This window comes from Notechis scutatus, chromosome Z (assembly GCF_049901735.1).
Source record: "Notechis scutatus isolate UNSWTSFEM ecotype Mainland chromosome Z, rNotScu1.2, whole genome shotgun sequence".
NCBI classification, from domain to species: Eukaryota; Metazoa; Chordata; class Lepidosauria; order Squamata; family Elapidae; genus Notechis; species Notechis scutatus.
Genome location: NC_142025.1, coordinates 103,497,094 through 103,515,826, shown reverse-complemented (window position 1 = coordinate 103,515,826; position 18,733 = coordinate 103,497,094). Strand labels below are relative to the sequence as shown.

The 18,733-nt window shown below is 37.9% G+C and overlaps 2 protein-coding genes across 4 annotated transcripts in view; one reads left to right on the top strand and one right to left on the bottom strand.

Annotated features, from left to right (window-relative positions):
• TRPM4 (transient receptor potential cation channel subfamily M member 4) overlaps window positions 1–18,733 on the bottom strand; it is a 64,368-nt gene that overhangs the window by 17,086 nt on the left and 28,549 nt on the right. For all 3 annotated transcript variants that reach the window (XR_015746093.1, XM_087948141.1, XM_026669592.2), the window contains exons 5-12: window positions 17,654–17,820; window positions 17,061–17,238; window positions 15,632–15,696; window positions 14,429–14,611; window positions 14,114–14,213; window positions 8,606–8,721; window positions 7,007–7,351; window positions 5,778–5,906 (exon numbers count right to left, since the gene is read on the bottom strand). Coding sequence is in view for 2 of the 3 variants with exons in the window: in XM_026669592.2 (XP_026525377.1) it covers window positions 5,778–5,906; window positions 7,007–7,351; window positions 8,606–8,721; window positions 14,114–14,213; window positions 14,429–14,611; window positions 15,632–15,696; window positions 17,061–17,238; window positions 17,654–17,820 (1,283 nt within the window). In the remaining variant the exon portion in view is untranslated. The remainder of the gene's footprint in view (window positions 1–5,777; window positions 5,907–7,006; window positions 7,352–8,605; window positions 8,722–14,113; window positions 14,214–14,428; window positions 14,612–15,631; window positions 15,697–17,060; window positions 17,239–17,653; window positions 17,821–18,733) is intronic.
• Window positions 59–1,020, top strand: LOC148129034 (uncharacterized). The gene has a single exon (XM_087945897.1). It carries the CDS (start codon window positions 59–61, stop codon window positions 893–895), a length of 837 nt encoding a protein of 278 aa, XP_087802023.1. The 3' UTR covers window positions 896–1,020.

The window sequence follows — 18,733 nt, the reverse complement described above, 5'->3', positions numbered from 1 at the left end:
CTCATCTTACTAAGCACAGCCACATTCGACATTATATTTGTCTGTGAGACGTGGTTGAATGCATCTTTTTCCAGACTCCATTACCACTGTAAGAGAATATCAAATTTATCAGTCTGATTGCGAAATCCATAGAGGTGGTGGAGTTGCTATATTCTATAAAAAGTCTCTAAATCTAAAAAAGATTCAAATTATACAAGAGCTTGCTCTTCCTGAGACCATTGTCTGTGAACTGTCCTTAAATACTTCAATCCGCTTCTTATTTTGCTATCGAGCCCCTGACTATGATATAATTCATGCAAACAAACTAACTTCACTACTGACATGGGCTGCCTCTTGCCCACACCCTCTTATTTTTCTTGGTGACCTCAACTTACCTCTTATAAATTGGACACTAAATGAATGTACATCTGAACCTATTCATACAACCCTGTACAATGTTGTTACCACATTGGCACTGGATCAATTAGTATATAACAACACCAGACTAAACAACTGCCTCGACCTCATCTTCTACAACAGTTCAAACTCCATTTATGGCCTACAAATACAGGAACCATTTTCAAACAGTGACCATAGCATGATTGACTTTTGTCTAAATTTACACCCTCTCAAAGAGGATCATAATGATGGATCTCCGAAATACAATTTTATAAAAGCCAATTATGAACTCATAGCTGCCAACTTTTCATCTCTCGATTGGCACATTCTGTTCTCTGGCTGTAACACTACAGAAGAACATTATAACTTCTTCTTGCTTGAACTTGAAAGAGTCATTAAACTATATGTTCCACTAGTAACCCCCCAAAACAAAATCAAAAACAATTTACCCAAAATAATAAGAAAACTTCAATCTAAAAAAAATCCTTATGGCATAAAAACCAAACTAAATACGTAGCTAACTTTAAAAACCGATACAACACCTTATGCTGACAGATAAAGGCAGAATGCACCAATTACCACTGCAAGCAAGAGGAAAATCTATGCACAAAATCCATCCGTGCCTTCTATAACTTTGTAAACACCAAACTTAAAGACTAAAAAACCATCCCACCCCTAAAAGGTCCTAATGGGAAAGACTATAGCGATGAAGCCATTAAGGCAAACCTCTTCAACATGTTCTTCAGTTCAGTCTTTGTGAACAGTAATGGCTCATGCCCCACATTTCCTAATCATACAACAACTAACTGCAATGATCTACAAATTGACTTTACTGAAGATAACATAGAAAATGCACTACACCACCTAAAACCATCCTTATCCTAAAGCCCTGATGGCTTATGTGCATTCTTCTTAAAAAAGCTCTCCACTACCATAGCAGAACCCCTAAGCATAATATATGAGATATCATTCAGAACCAGCTCCTGACCAAACCTATGGTCTTTAGCAACGGTCATCTCTATTTTCAAAAAAGGTGACCCCTGCCTGGTTGAAAACTACAATCTCATTGTGTTGTGTCATGTGCAAAGTTATGGAATCAATTATTAATCAATGCATTACCTTCCACCTAGAATCAAACAACTTACTCTCCAATAAACAATTTGGTTTCAGAAAAAAATTGTCCTGCAATTTGCAACTTCTACACTGCAAAAACATATGGATTACACTACTGAACCAGCGTAAAGCAATAGATGTAATTTACATTGATTTCTGCAAAACTCAGTGGTACATGACAAACTACTATTAAAATTAAATTCTTATGGCATTTCCGGATCCCTTCACAAGTGGATTACTGCCTTCCTGTCAAACAGACAACAAATAGTAAAAATAGGAAACACCCTATCAAACCCTACACCAGTTATCAGCGGTGTCCCCCAAAGGAGCGTTCTAGGACCCACACTCTTTACCTTCTATATAAATGACCTTTGTGATCACCTTATTAGCAACTGCATCCTCTTCGCTGATGATGTAAAAGTATTCAACACCAGCATCAATGCTACCGTCCTTCAAAAAGACCTTGATTATGTGTCTGAATGGTCTAACAGTTGGCAACTCCAAATCTTGACCGACAAATGCTCTGTCCTACACATTGGTAAAAAAGATCTATATACCAAATACAAGCTAGGTGGATATGACCTTGTTGATGACCCTCACTCTGTCAAGGACCTTGGAGTTCTCATATCGAATGACCTAAGCACCAAAGCTCACTGCAACAGTATTGCCAAAAAGGCTTTAAGAGTTGTAAATTTAATTTTACAAAGCTTCTCCTCTGGTAATACTGATTTTCAAACTAGGGCATTCAAAACCTTTGCTAGACCAATACTTGAATTCAGCTCTGCTGTCTGGAATCTGCACTGTATATCAGACATAAATACAATTGAGCGAGTCCAGAAGTATTTTACCGGAAGAGTACTACATTCCTCTGTTCGCAACAGAATACCCTACAGCACCAGACTTGAGATTCTAGGCTTAGACAACCTTGAACTACGCCAGGTAAAATTGAACTTAAGCATAGTACACAAAATCATATGTTACAACGCCTTACCAGTTAATGAATATTTCAGCTTTAACTACAGCAACAAAAGAGCACACAACAGATATAAACTTAATGTAAACCACTTCAAACTTGATTGCAGGAAGTACGATTTCAGCAACAGAGTGGTCAATGTCTGGAACTCACTACCTGATTCTGTTGTCACCTGCTCAAACCCCCACTCCTTTACCCTCAAACTAACCTCTGTTGACCTCACCCCATTCCTAAGAGATCTGTCTGTAAGGGGCGTGCATAAGCGCACAATCGTGCCTACTGTCCCCGTCCTATTGTCCCCAATTATAAGTTCCTATTTCTTGTATTTAAACTTATGTTTGTTCTTGTTTCTGTTATATTGTAAGCTCTTGACAAAATAAATAAATAAATTTTTAAAAAAAGGATTTCAGAAACTGAGTAATATTAGATTTCATCTAATTGTGAAACTGATTTAAGATTAGGGGAACTTTTCCTCAATGTTTTCTTCCTTCAGGAACTCTATTTCTTGTCTGTAAAATAAACTGCAACAAATGCTGAGGGGGAAAAAAGATTATTTGAGTTTGCCTGTAATTGCGGAGCAACAGAACTCTGCCACTGCAATGTTATTAGTCACCAAAACACATTGTTCCTATAGCATCTTCTATTCCTTTGACAATTATAATGTGTTTTTATTTTATTTGCACTTGCTTCCTGAGCAGCAATTTCAGTTTAGAAAATTATTACTACTGCAAAACCTCATACATCCTTCTGTGGAACATTTATTTCTATTGGCATAGAAAATAAGTCATTGACTTTCATTCTAAGCATATTCTTCTGCTTTCTCCCCTATCCCATCCACTCAGCTCCCGAAAAGGCAATTATATGAGACCCACAGAGTCATAGTTAAAGCAGACACTTTTTAAAATGTAAGAGCAGCTGAATTAATTAATTAGCAAATTTTCTCTTTTCCTCTGAATCATTCCTGGGTTTGACTTACCTCCCCACCCTCTGGCTACTACTTGATAATGGAGCGGGGGAGGGAGGAAAAAGAGGGAAAGGGAGAGGGAGAGAGAGGGAGAGAGAGAAAGAAAGAGGGAGAGGGAGGGAGAGGGAGAGGGAATGAATTAGGAATGCTTTTCTGAATTGGATTCACTCATTTACACATCAGCGCCATGGTAATGTGGATCTGGCGATGTGTTTCTATGTCTCCACAATGCTAAAGGCTTGGATCAGCCTTGAGAAGGGAAGAAATTTGGCAACAGCAATTCTTCTTGAGCTGTAGGGTAGGGAGTTTCCCACTGTTGGAAATACCTACTTGTTTTGTGGCTTCTAGATTCAACTCTCTCCCTTCTGTGTTACCAAGATGTCTCATCACTATCCATTACCATCCGTTGCTAGTCATTTCATCCCCATCCATTGTTATTCCACCAGCACTGTGACAATTGTGGGCAGGCTTGTTTCTTTGCTTTTGCTCACCGCATAAAGCATATATATCAGGGGTGTCCAACCTTGGCAACTTTAAGACTTGTGGACTTCAGCTCCCAGAATTCCCCAGCCAGCATGGCTAATTGAGGAATTCTGGAAGTTGAAGTCCACAAATCTTAAAGTTGCCAAGGTTGGACACCCCTGATATATAGCATGAGATGAATGACTGCCACCCCTATATCCTTTTAGTAACAGCATCCACATGCTCCATTAACCATTTTGGGACATTTTGAAATGGGTGTCCCAATGACATTGATTTTGTCTCATCCCAAGCCCACAAGAGAAGCAGTTTAAAGTTGTCTTAAAGTTGTTTCACTTTTATTGTAGCACTTTCCCTTTTCTCCTGATATGGCTTTTGCCATGGTGCTGTTATCCTTCTAGGATGTTTCATCAACAATTTATTTATTTGTCAAGCTATTATAAGATAACATGTATAAGTATAAACATAGTTATGAATACATGAAATGGATATATATATAAGAAAAATAAAAAGAAACTATAGGACAGAGACAGTAGGCAGGTTGGTGCGCTTATGCACGCCCCCTACAGACCACTTAGGAAATGGGTGAGGTCAATGTAGTTGATGATGTGACCAAAGGTTAGGAGCTTCTCTGCTCCTATTGACTCCTAGAGTGACCTCCTCCTCTAGCCATTTGCATACTATTCTCCAGGGTCATTTTTTTTAGTTACTGGAGAAACCAAACACCTATCTTTCATGGCGGATTCTGCCCTAATGTTTGCCTGATGCCTTTCAAAATGCTTGTGAAGTCTCATGTAAGCTCTTTGTATACATGGCTTTAGTGCCTATGGAGATTCTCAATCATCCAGGTCATGGCTGTCCCAAAGATGTTTTTCCCAAAGGCAATTGGACTTTCTTGAGGTTTTTTCCTTGAAAATGTTTCACTTCTCCTTCAGGACTGAAAATGTCCAGTTGCCTTTTGAAAAAACACTTTTGGGACATGGGTTTAGTGTTTTCTGAAAGAACACTAGACCTGTGTCCAGTAGTCTTGCACCACACAAGAAAGTCAACTTAAATTGAAGTAAGAGCTGGGTTCTGCTAGCTACATGCTGTTGCCACCAATAAGTGTCTTCAATGCATTTTTATTACAGGACAGACCAGCAAACCAGTAAGTGTGTAAACAGATTTTCTTCTGCTTCTGCTGACAAAGGATTTCATGCAGTCATAGTACTCACTATTTCTATTATTTTCAGGAAGGATAGTACTGTTATTTTATCTACTCTATGGCTGTTATCATTTGCTGTTGCGATGCATTTCCATTTCTTTACAACACGAATTGAAGAAAGAGCATGTTTGATATTGATTGACTCTTTTGCTTTATCCTTACAAGAGCAGAACACACTTATGATGAAGAAAAGAACCTTACCAGATAAATTGTAAGAGCTTCCTGTTGCTTCATCTCTTGCTCTTTCTCCATATATGCACCTGCCAGACAGCCTTATATTTAAATATGAGTTTAGCACTCTTTTAAAAGAGTACTAAAATCATGTTCAGAAATAGGTTGATTGACAGAGCTTACGCATGGAAGGCCCATAGTGTCTGTTAATCAAGCAACTTGACTGTTGACCATGCATGATTTCCACAGTATCTGCTTACATTCCTAATCGCACCCTACCGTCTATTAAAGAAGGCCCACCCATTATTTTGCTTAACTTCTTTTGAATTTATATGTGAGGGAAAGCACTGAAGTGGCTCAGCAAGTTCTGTGATAGCAGAGGAATTCGTAGCAGTTATATCATCCTTTCTATGCGTTTGCAACATAATATTTCTATGGTATTCTGTAAGAGACACTGCTAAATATTATTGCTAGATTCATATAAAAATACAGACCATTTCCCAGAAGTAAATTGCCATCTCTTTTCGATTCAGCAACACTGCCCAGATAAATAGATCAGTCCATGGGTTTGGTGACAGCTCATGTTGGTATGTGGAATCTCCATTTAGTAATAATACTTTTTTCTAAGCAGAGAAAACATCTTGATCAGCACGAGGAAGAAAACATTCACAGACACACATTCTTGTCTTGGGTTGGTTTCATACATTAATCAAAATCCATTATCAAAATTGAAACCAAAACTTAACTCAAACTTTACCCTTAGCAACATCAGAAATCCGAAGATTTTTAAAATAAAGTTAATATGTTCCAAACCTCTCAAGCGCTAAAACTGTTTTTAAAACAGTGCCTGTTTCCTCACAATGAAACTGGAAACTATTTTTAAAACTCACAAAATCTGATATCAAAAATGTGTTTCAGCCACAACAAACATTGTGAATTATACAGATTTGAACTTCTACTATTACAAGATTATAAAATAGATCTACTTTTCAATTTTTGAAATCAATTATTTTAGTAATTACTTGGAATAATAATGTACTACCATAAGTGATTTTTGAAACAATGCATGCCATTTAAGTTCAAAGTGTTAAAATGCCTGGATAAGCCAGACCTTTTAGGAGCATTTCCATCCTTTTGCTCATAAGAAGAATGTTGTAGGGAGGAAATGGAAATGGGAGAAATTTCTTGAAATTTGACACTCAGAGAACCACAAAGGTTCCTTTCCCATTTTTTGAAATTATTTTATTTAAAATGCTGCCCTCTTCTAAAGCAGGGGTCTCCAATCTCAGCAACTTGAAGACCTGTGGACTTCAACTCCCAGAATTCCTCAGCCGGCTTTTCTGAAGTCCACAGGTCTTCAAGTTGCCAAGATCGGAGACCGCTGTTTTAAAGAAAAATAGGTTTAAAGCAGCAACCATAAGAGAACCACATTTATTTAGCTTATCTCCTACTTTCCCTCGGAGAGTCAAGCTGAGAAATGAACAGGGTAAACTCTGCACATATTATCCTCGCAACAACAAACCTGTGAGATAAGCTTGGCTGAGACAGACAACTAGTGAATTGCGTGGTTGAACAGAGTTAAGAATCTTGGTCTTTCTGTTTTCAATCCAATATCTTAACAACTAGAGTGCCTTGGTGTTCATGCTTCCCAGTTCTCAAAGCATCCTACTTGTCTTCATGTACTCCCTATCTAATTGAATGTACACAGAATATTACCACTTACGCCTATCCCTCTGTGGCCAGTAGGGTATAGTCCTGCATAAAAAGGAGCACAGACATTCCCTAGTAGCTCGTGCAGAATAAAAGCCACATGAGATAAATGGCAATCAGGCAAAGATTGTTTCAGTAGCAAGTCTTCAGGAGAGGTTGATGGCTCAGAGCCTGTCCCATGGCATCGCTCCAAAAGTTGGTGCAGCAGTGAGACCTTGGGGGACCCAGCATACAGCTGTTCCAGTTTTCCCCATGTCAGGAACTGTCCTACATCCAAGCCATTCTCCACAAAGAGGCGCACTAAGTCAGTTCGATTACCCAGCAATGCATCACGCATTGGGTTCTCCAGCAGGCTGGGCTGCAAGAAATGAGAGAGGAAGAATAAGAATAAACTATTTATGTCTCAAGAGAGTAGATGTTTGCAATTACCTGGAGATCAAAGTATGTACTCCAGTAGCTAAAGTGTAGTAATAGCAACTTGCAGGGTTATGGGTAGAACAAGTTATTCTTCTATGAACCCATGACTGCTCTCTTCTAGTGCTGTGCTAGAGGATATTATTCCATCACCAGGACTCAGATACGTTCAGCCAGTTCTGTTTCTGAGTACCATTCCATCCTTCACCTTAGCCAGGAACATTTGTTGATGCAGCCCTGATGATCCTTGGCAATGTGTCATTCACAAAGTCAGTAAGACTTTTGACAGATCATCATACTTTAACTATCCTGGAAAGGTTTTGGGATGAACAATGGGCATATTTTTGTCTCTCAAATAAAGGATTCTCCTTGTATTGCCTATTCTCTCCATATTCTGCTTCTTCCCAAATAATTTGTGGCTAGTCTTCAACTCATCTCCCTTTTCCTCAAAAAGAAAGGAGAGATGGAAAGCCTCATTACCCCAGCATAAGTTTGGGAAAGAATCCAAGGATAATAAAATGGGCAGAGGTTTCCAAATGCAGCAGCAATGGCTTACCAAATCTCACAATTTATTGAAGAAAGAAAACATTAGGTCTGAACACTAAAATAATTGAATGGCATCACTGTACTTAAAAAAAAGTATAATTTTGCAAATATGGACATTGTGGGAAGAGAGCCATGTTAATCTGTACTATAATAGCCCCAAATCAGGTGGAGCCTACTAGTACTTTACCAGACTCATAGATTTTATTAAATGGCACATACTTTTTGTGAGTGGCATACTACCAGCTGATGAAAGCTTTTGTCTTTTTTAAAAACATTGTGAATCTAAGAAAGTGCTACTATGTTCATCTTGATTTTTTGAAAGTACAGGGAATATTGTTTAAAGTTGGAGTACCAATTCTTTATGAGCACTAAAATAATATTTCTGAGCAGGTCTGGTATACATTGGCATGAGCTATGCACACATCCAGCCAACCTTCACAATCAATTGATCCCCATATGCATTTGTTCAACCCATATGCTACTTTGAGGTTATGAAAACCAGAGTCCACCAAAGACAAAATATAGGGAAGGCTCTTTATATACTCAAAACAACTTAATTCAAGGCTTATTCTTCTCTATTCTGTGTTCCTCACATACTTTTTTTGTATGTTCCAGTAAAGGATTAAATGCTAAAACAAATCTGCCAACCCACCTCCCAGAGAATGTCCCCACGGAACAGTTCTGTGCTGGCAATGTCCACCCGATTCCAAGCTACTGCCAGACGTAGCTCATCCAGATAACAGGTGGCCTTGCTTGACCGCTTGCATGCTGCCAGGAGGAGAAAAAAGAATTATAAACATCCTTGTTCATAGTTTTGTTATAATTTAAACGTCAGTTATTTTTTCTGCCCAGCTCCATATTGATAAAACAGCTACTGCACTTTTAAGGCAATTTTTGCAATATTTATAGGTAATTCTCGACTTACAACCTTACAATGCTTAGAGTTTTCCAGGGATAATTACGATCCAGTTCTGAAATTCCAACAGCCACTCCCACACAGTCACATGACCACATTTGGGATAATTAACAATTGGCCTGCATTTATGGTTGTTTGCAGAATCCTACAGTCACATGACAGCATGTTATGTTTTTGTCAAAAACTGGCAGCTACTTGTTTTCAATGGAACAGGTTCTTACTGGTTTGCTTAGTAACCCCTGCATTTGCTTATCAGTTGTCACAAAAAAGTTGTAAAATCAGGTTGGCCAATTATGACCACAATGAGGTTTAGGATCATAAGCTGAGGATTATCTATATCTTCAGTGAGATATATGCATGACATCATCTCCAAGATTTCCTTTCTTTTATTGCTAGTACAGTCTCCAAATCTCCCACTGTCAAAGGTGTGTCATAGCATAGTCACTGTCTAGTCATTTAGGAATGTCTAACCAAGCTGTTGAAATCATAATAGGATGTAATTTCCATGGGTACATATGATGCTATCTCATCAATTAATCTCAAATAAGGGAGGGGCTTCATGAATGGGAGTTGAGAACATTAAGACAACCATAAAGATGTTTGCATATTTAGGAGCCCTGACAGTGGTTGGGTTCCAATTTTTTCCCTACCGGTTCTATGTGCACCTAAAAAACCAAGGAAATATAATGGCAAGGATGGGTAGGCGGGGCCAGCCAGAGGTAGTATTTGCCGTTTCTCCGAACCAATCAAAATTTTGGCTACTGGTATGCCAGATCCGATCCGATCCAGCTGAATACCACCTCTGAGCCCTGTGTGTTCGTGGCTGTGCCACTGATTTGCAAATACATGTTATTGCCAAAGTGGCAATACATGATAAATAAAATGGAGTTGCCAGAGAGATTTCTTATGGAGTTCAGTCTTAGGTTGTTTGTGATATTTCTTACATAGTTGGGGACAGCAATTCTTGGAACTGGAATCTTAGTGAATCCAGCAGACACCCTTTGGGGACAAGGCTCCACTAAAAAACAACAACACCCATGTCTAAATATTCCATATAACATTAACTTCCATTGTATTAAAATAAGAAGACATAATTACTGTTTCTCCTAATCCTAAAAAAGCATAACTGATTGGAACCGAGTTGATTTATTTAAAAGGAGGGGTAATCTTTTTTTTTTTTAACTGAAGCTCCTAATTTACCTGATCCAGCCATATGCCAAATAGTATGTTGAGGTGGGCATGATGCATTCTTTTAAAATCAAGAAACTGAATGCTTTCTGCATATGGTCGGCTTAAAAACTACAGTAGCCTCATGCCAGAACAGAATACAGGCAGTCCTCGACTTATGATCACAATTGAACCAATTTTTTCTGTTGTTAAGTGAGTTTTGTCCCCATTTTATGACCTTTCTTGCCCCAGTTGTTAAGTGAATCACTGCAGTTGATAAGTCAGTGGCCTGGTTGTTAAGTGAATCTGGCTTCCCCATTAACTTCACTTGTCAGAAAATCGCAAAAGGTAATCCCATCCCATCTGAATTTCGATCACTTGATCACGGGGATGCTGCAACGGCCATAAGTGTGAGTCACTTTTTTCAGTGTCGTTGTAACTTTAAACAGTCACTAAACAAACTGTTATAAGGCAAGGACTACCTGTACACAGAATGAAGCTGATAATCATTTCCCCTGATTTAAAATTAGAAGGAATAGCATCAGACTAAAAAAATCTTCTTAAAACCCATTCGCTTTTCTGAGCTGCCCATAAAAGCTCTTTTAATTAAAATATGTTAGTTGGAAAAGATGATCCTTTTGATTTTATGTCATCTTTGACTAATATTGCTCTTTTCCTAGAGTGTCTCCCTAAATTGAGTATGTTATAACTTTTTAAATATGTACAAGATTATTACTATATTTTGTTTTTATTTATAACTGATGATATAAATATAAGGTCTTCATGGGATCTGAATTCTGAAATACGGGATATAACGTAACAGAATAACAGAATTGGAAGGGACTTGGAGGTCTTCTAGTCCAACCCCCTGCTTAGGCGGGTTATATACCATTTCAGGCAATCCAATCTCTTCTTTAAAACTTTCAGTGTTGGTGGCTTCCGGTTTGAAGTCTCTTCAGCGACAGACAGAAATCCGTGATCGTGCACGGTTTCGGTCTGGGCTCGCCGCTGGAACGCCCCGAGCCGGCTGGTTTCAGGGCTAAGCCACCCTGTAGAGGTGGTGAAGAGGGGGGAGACCGCCAGCAGGGTTGAGGAGAGCCACATCTCTCCTCCTCAGCTGGCCATTACTCCCTTTCCTGAAGGCGGTTGCAGCAGTGGTCAGAAATGGCCACCACAAAGAAGAACTTGACCAGAAAAGAATGTGCAGGAGGAAGATAAGAAGTGAAAGTTTTGGCTGACCGGGTTAAGTCGAAAAAGCAACAACTAAGGTACCCTGGAATTTAAACTTACAAAAAAATAACATCGCTCCCCAAGAAGGGTCGGAAGCAGCGAAGGAAAGTGAAAAGGGAAAGGTTTGGGTTTTTTTTCTTCTCTCTCCTTCCCAATACTGACAACTAAGAGACTTAAATAAGAAATCGGAAAAATCCGCTTTGACATCAATAGGCAATTAAGCTGAAAATAAAACAAAATGTCAAAAGGATAATAAAGATTTCTGGACACTAAAAAATTTTTTTTTTCATAAGCAGGAAGGGAGAGAAAAAGAATAAGGGCAGGATCTGGAAGAGGAAGGAGACTGCCTGGAATTAAAAAGAATCTATAGTAAAACTTCAACAAGACTTCTAAAAGATACATTTTAACTGAAACTTTGTAACTAAACAGTAACCCCAGGAAGAGAAAGTGAAAAAAAAGAGCAAAAAGAAACAGCTTGCGTATATTTGGATTATTTGGTGATCTTTGGATTCTTGGTTATTACATTTGAATGACTAAAATTAATTGGGTGGTTGTTTAAAAATTTATACAATGGCACCACTTCTGGATGAATTGAAAATGGAACTTTAAAAGTACAAAGAAGATGCACAAGAAGGGAAGGGTTCTTTTGGCTTCGTTTTTCAATTCTTAGAAATTGAGATTTGGAACGAAACAACAAGAAACGTCTGCAAAACAAGAAGACTGAGACAAAGAAGCAGTCATCTTTAATGAACAAGTAATTTTATGTGGGGAAGAAAAAGGAAAGGGGGGAAAGAGAATGGAGAATTTAAGACTTAAAAAAACAACCAAAGAAAAGAAAAATAATTAGAAAAATAAGTATAATATTGGAAAGCAACACAAAAGGGGAATACAGAAGAGAGAAATAGAGGTAGAGAGACAAGAGGATAAAAAGGGGAGAGAGAAGAAGAGAGGGAAGAAGGAAAGGAAAAGAAGTTACAAAGGACTGGAGCAAGATATAGAGAAACAGGACCTATTTAGAGATAATGGGTGAAAATCTAACTGAAAAAGGGATTCTGTAAAGGTACATAAGATTGTATTGCTATATTAGTAATAGAAATAACTTTAGAAAATTGGAAACAATGTATGATTAAAAGGAGGGATAAAATAGTTAGTGTAATTTGGTTAAATGTTTGTTAATAGAATAAGTGAAATAAAATAAATGAGAAAATTGAATTAGGAAGGAATGGGAACATTTTAATTAGTTAATGTTTTATAAAATATAAGTGAAGGGAGGAATTAATTAAGGAAAGCTTATAATTGTTCCCATAGAAGTATGATATTTAATTGAAAAGTAATGTTAAAGATGTTAAGACTTTAATGAATATTAATATTAATGATAGAATTGAATTAGAATGGAATGTGTTGTTTTAATTACATACATTTATAATTTTTTCTTTTTTTAAGAATATAGTGTGTATTTTAAGAATGTACCAAGTAGAATCCGAATGGAAGTTATGTATTATATTGAATGTTATAACTTTAGGGTATATATTGAAGCCTAAATAAGAGTTAAATGGATAAACTTAAAAGATATAAAGGCGTCATACTCCAATCTGTAACTACAGGATAAATTTTGTTTAATGAGAAAAGATAATAGATAATTGAAACAGGACAGACAAAAAATATAAATACAATGATTTGAATTGAGATGAGATAATTAAAATAAAATTGAGAAAATTAAAAGAGGGGAGAAGCTATGCAGAAAATGTAAATAGTAATAAGATATGGAATAGAATATAAAAATGAGCATGAACTTGAATTTGTGTCTGCACGAAGAAATGTAACCCGGGATTACGCTACTTTCAAAAAAGATGTTTTATTTGTATTTTTTTCCTCTTTGTGAAAACTCAAATAAAATTTACAAAAAAAAAAAACTTTCAGTGGTGGAGCATTCACAACCTCTGGAGGCAAATTGTTCCATTGATTAATTGTTCTAACTGTCAGGAAATTTCTCCTTAGTTCTAAGTTGCTTCTCTCCTTGACTAGTTTCCACTGATTGCTTCTTATCCTACCCTCAGGTGCTTTGGAAAATAGCTTGACTCCTGCTTCTTTGTGGCAGCCCCTGAGAGATCAGAACACTGCTATCATGTCACCCCTAGTCCTTCTTTTCATGAAATTAGACATACAGCAACTGTTCTCCGTTCCTCTATTCATCTTTATTGCTCCTCTCTGCATTCGTTCTACTGTTTCAACAATTTTTTTAGACCATGGTGACCAAAACTGGGTGTAGTATTCCAAGTGTGGCCTTACCAAGGCATTATAAAGTGGTATTAACACTTCATATCATCTTGATTCTATCCCTATTTATTTTATTTATTTGATTTGCCAATTGTTTACAAGATAATAAGTATAAGTGTATACATAGTTGTGAATACATGAAATGGGTACATATAAGAAAAATAAAAGAATAAGAGAAACAATAGGACAGGGACGGTAGGCACGATGGTGCGCTTATGCACGCCCCCTTTATATAATGTTTTTCTAAATGATAAAGAAGGTTTGATAAAAATGAGAAATCAAGCTAACAAAATCTGCCATTATGATTCTTGGATACGATATGTGACACATTATAGAAACACACACATCAGTAAAATCAAGTCTTGTATGAATTCAGTTGTTTGATGAAATCCAAACCATAAGACTGTTGAAAACTTCTGAGGTTTGATGATGTAAGTTTTTTTCTGTTTTCAATTCAATCTAGGTAAAAGTGTCCACAGCACTGTATGAGACTGCATATTTGTATCCATCGCTATTATGTGAAAAAGCTGCCTATCTTTGATTTAGGGATATATGTGATGAACTAATTACCTTTCACCAGAGCTTTAAGCAGGACAGTCTCAAACTCCTCCAAACCTTCTTGGTCTGAATAGACAGTCACCAATTCCCTCAGATTCCCAATGCTTTCCACCTGACAAGAAGACATGTAGACAAGTCAGTACACTTATCTTAGAAAAATCGTACAGAGAGAGAGAGTTAAAAAGAGAGAGAGACAGAGACAGAGATAGATTTATCCAGGGCCAATATCTTTTGGATTTTTGAGTTCTGAAATGTAGTCCAGAACAGGAGGAAATATTGACATAAAAAGAAAGGAGAGATGGAAAGGCATTGCATACTAGGTCCTACCTGCTCAGCCAACTCCTCCAAATCATTGTCTGGGAATTTCCCCTGCATTTTCTTCATTGCCAGAGTTTTCAGGGACTCCCCAGGTTGGGTCTCTTCCAACAATTCAGCTAAGCAGTCTGCTGCTCCCCCAGATCCAGCTAGAAGGAGGCAGGGAATGGAGGCATGCACAGCCTCTGATACACGCTTAGGAAATGAACAAGGCAGAAACAATTGGTATGACTAACATGCACTTCAGGAAGGAGCTACAAAGATTCATCCTCAATCTAGTGTTTCATCTTCTCTCATCATCTCCAACCAGCTTCATCCTCCCCACACATTCCTCATTGTCTTTCTCTTGCCCTTTGACCTCTGAATTTTAATTTGTTAATGTCTGATCAGGTTCACTGCTGTTCTCAACTCCCATGATCTCACATCTTTAACTTTCTCCTCTCGTTGTTATTGTCCCACCTATCTTTAAGAATTCAAAACCTGGATATATTTTCCGCTCACACCTTCTTCCATAAGGATAATTGCTATCTCACATTTCATGATCCTTCTCTCCATCTCTTAGTTTGTTTCCAGAATGCCTTATCTATATTCTATTGTCATATCTTTCCTTCCTTTTCATTTTTTTAACACATATGAATTTCACCAGGGGTTTTACATATTTTTCCCATATTACATATACTGTGCATAGGAAGACCAAACTTTCCATCTTGGTCTATTCCATTTTTCAGTTCTGTGCTTCTTTTTTGTCTTTCTAAACCCACAGCCGATTTAGGTAACTGCAATTTTGGTCTTAATAGTCTTATTATTGCTTTCTCCTTAAATTAATTTTGTTCTCTCAGTCAGTGGTGGGATTCAAATTTTTTTTACTACTGGTTCTGTGGGCGTGGCTTGGTGGGCGTAGCAGGGGAAGGATACTGTAAAATCTCCAATCAGAGGTGGTATTTGTCAGTTCTCCGAACTACTCAAAGTTTCTGCTACCGGTTCTCCAGAACTGGTCAGAACTTGATGAATACCATCTCTGTTCTCTCTCCAAAAAAATTTATGGAGCACTCTTTCACTGGAAAAAGAGGGTTACATTCCTTCATGTCCAAATGTGATAACTTAACCCTGTTATCCTTGGAGTGGAACTATGGACCACTTCCTTAAAAACTGATGGTGAAACTATTTCTGTTCCAGGACACTACATCTTCTTCCACAAAATCTCAGTTCCTTTACCTTGAATATGGCTGAGTCCCCACTGATGAGCAGTAGCAACACAGGAATCTCAATGCTCCCTTCACCTATAGGGTGGAGGAATGGCAAAATGGGGGGAAATTAGTTAAGGGAACAGTGGCCAAACCAAGTCCAAGTAAAATGATGTTGGAAGACCAAATGCAAACATATTTTGCTACCGCTCTGGGAAGAAAATAAGGCCAAGATAATGATATCCTCAAACTAAATTGAGTTTGAACTTAGTTGATGAATGACATAGATACATCATATTGGTTTTTGGCCATAGTATGAAAGTGATTTGTCACTGCTTTCTTTTTTCCTACTTTTTCAGTCTTGCCTACAACCATGGGGTTTTCTAGAGTCTCTTGTGTAAGTGGTGGCATGATGGCTCAGCTCTTGGGCAGTGTGATGGCTCAGTTGTTAAGAAACTGGGCTTGTCAGCTGGAAAACCTACAGGCCAGGTTTGAGACCCAAGCATCTTCATCTAGCTCCTGCCCACCTAGCAATTAGAAAGCACACAAATGCAAGTAGATAAATAAGTACTTGGGGAGAAACAGTTCTCTGTGATGTCACACTGGCCACAGGAATGTCTTTGGATAGCACTGGCTCAATGGAGATGAAGTTGAAATGGAGATGAGCATGGCCCCCTGTAGTCAGCACTGATTTTATTAGAAGTAAAATCAGCAGGGATTCCTTTCCTTTCCTCTTGTAAGTTGTTATCCCGGTTCAAACCTGCCTAGCTTTTCAAGGTCATTGCAGAAGAAAAGAAATTTCTATGAAAAAAGGTTAATCTGGGGCATAAAGGTATAGAAGAGCAGCCCACATAATTATGAGTAAATATGGATTAACCACTATAATTCTCTGGCTTGGGAGTAATTAACAGAATTGATATTTAGGTGCAAAGTGTCTGTAATGAGGCTTGCCAGAACATTGTATTCCTAAAGAATTGGAGGAAAGAGTATCCTCTGATCGAAGGACAGATAAACTGTTGTTGTAGACACAGTGGAGTCAGCAAGCAGACTAGAGTCAGAGACTTACAAAACAGGAGGGGGTTTCTTTTCATAAAGTAAAGATCCAAAAATAAAGGAAATAGAACTAGAGAAGAACATAAAAGTTGTGAGTCTGGATGAACCTTCACCTCCGAGCAGGAACCCCTGAACACAGAGCTTATACTTCACCCTGAGAAAGCTAGCTTTCGGACCACATTTTAAAGGATGCAGAACAGATTTCCCCCAATTTAGTGACTTTAGTGATATTAAAGTGCAACTCTTACTGTATGTTCTTTAGATTTACCTATCTAAGGATTATAGAAGCTGAAGTCTGACACATCTGGAGATAAGAAAATACTATTAGTCTGTTGCAGGGAGCATGATAAACAGGGTAACTTCCTGTTCCATGTTTTATGTTCCTGTCTACATAAGAAATTCCTCACCTCCAGCTCCCACTTTTTGCTGGGCAATATAGCGTTCCAAACGGGCTCGGAAGGCGGTCTCTCCGCCTGCTCTGCCCAGTGTCCCATTGTCCACCAAGAAGAAGGCAGAATGATTGGCATCTAGAGGGCAGAAAGGACTCGCAGGGTTTGTCCTGGGGTAACGTGCTGGGAAGGAACCCTTTTGGATAAGAAAAGAAGCAGATTAATCAAACAAAATAAAGACAGGCATCATTGCCTTTTGTCACTTTGAGTTAAATTAGGAACTCAACTTTTGAGAGGTCAAGAATTAAATGGCTTGCTGGGAGATATAGAACATATAGGGCAAGGGAAAAGAAATGGGTAAATCAGCACTGTAATAATTAACTGAATTAATTTAATCAAATTATTCAAATATAGTTAAAGTAGCTCACTCTTCGTGTATTAGTTTTCCATTTTGGATATTAAACTTGAGTGTGGACTTTTATGGACCATGTTTATGGGTTCCAGGAGGTGCCTATGGTCTTAGGACTTCACACCTCAACTTGTAACTTTGTTAAACTTCCCAGCCTTAATTCATCATCTCTGGTAGCATTTCCCTTCTCCAGCCCTCCTACCTTGGGGTTGACAAGGCAATGGTGCTGTTCAACGATACCCCATGGAGCAATGCCCATTGCTACAACATGAGTGCTGCGGCTGGTACTGGCCATAGCGTGGTCTCTCACCGCTTCTCCCACATACCGGCCCACACCAGCTTGGAGACCACTTGTCATAATCCAGGCACCTGTGTAGGTGTAATAAATACAGTAAGAACTACATAAGTATATTGGCTATTCACGGTATTTCAATGTTTGGGAAATCATATGAACATTGAAATTAAATAAATTAAGTATTATTCAGTTGTTGTTTTTTAAATGATCACAAGACAGTTTAAGAAATCATGATGAAAAACATGATCAGATTTTTTTGGCCACACTGTGGAATCCTAAGCCAAGCTATCAGAATTATGCCTGAATATTTCCTTTACTACTATCACCCAGCTAGATCTATTATGATAGCTCACATGACTGACCTTGCATGACCATTAAACAAACTGCAACCTTAGTACATGTTACAGTATAAGTTCTTATCTCAAAAAGGCACCCATTAAAGGATCAATCAGGTTACAACCAGCCTTTTCAGCAACCACCCATCCATAGATTCAGCATTATTTTTTCAAACACAATTGCTATTACACAACCAGAAACACCTGTATTATGCATATAAAGTCAGATTTTTTTTAAAAAAAAGACACCCTTAAGGAAGGGAGAATTTGTCCATGCAAGTGTACTCCCTGCTGAATAATTACACCACCCCTCCACACCTTTCTTTACTCCTGCAATAAGTTGTATCAGAAAAGTCTTAGCCAAAACCATACAATTTGCCAAACACGGAACAAAGGTTTCAGTATTTTTCCTGCATATCTTGCTAGTAGAGGCAGCCAGATTAAGCAGACACAATTCACCACCCAGCAAACTGAAGAAGCAGTATATACAGTTCATAAATTAAATTCTGTATTATGCGATGTCCTAAAACTTGATTTCTGTTCATTTTTTCTTTATCCCTATTCACAAAATGCTTCAAAATTTTAACATCTCTTTTATAAATCCAATGTAAGCTATCCACAGTTTGTTATTAGCATATTCCCTTTAATTAAT

What these genes read in the sequence shown, in the direction of transcription:
- LOC148129034 (XM_087945897.1), top strand. Translation starts at nt 59, where the DNA reads ATGCATCTTTTTCCAGACTCCATTACCACTGTAAGAGAATATCAAATT.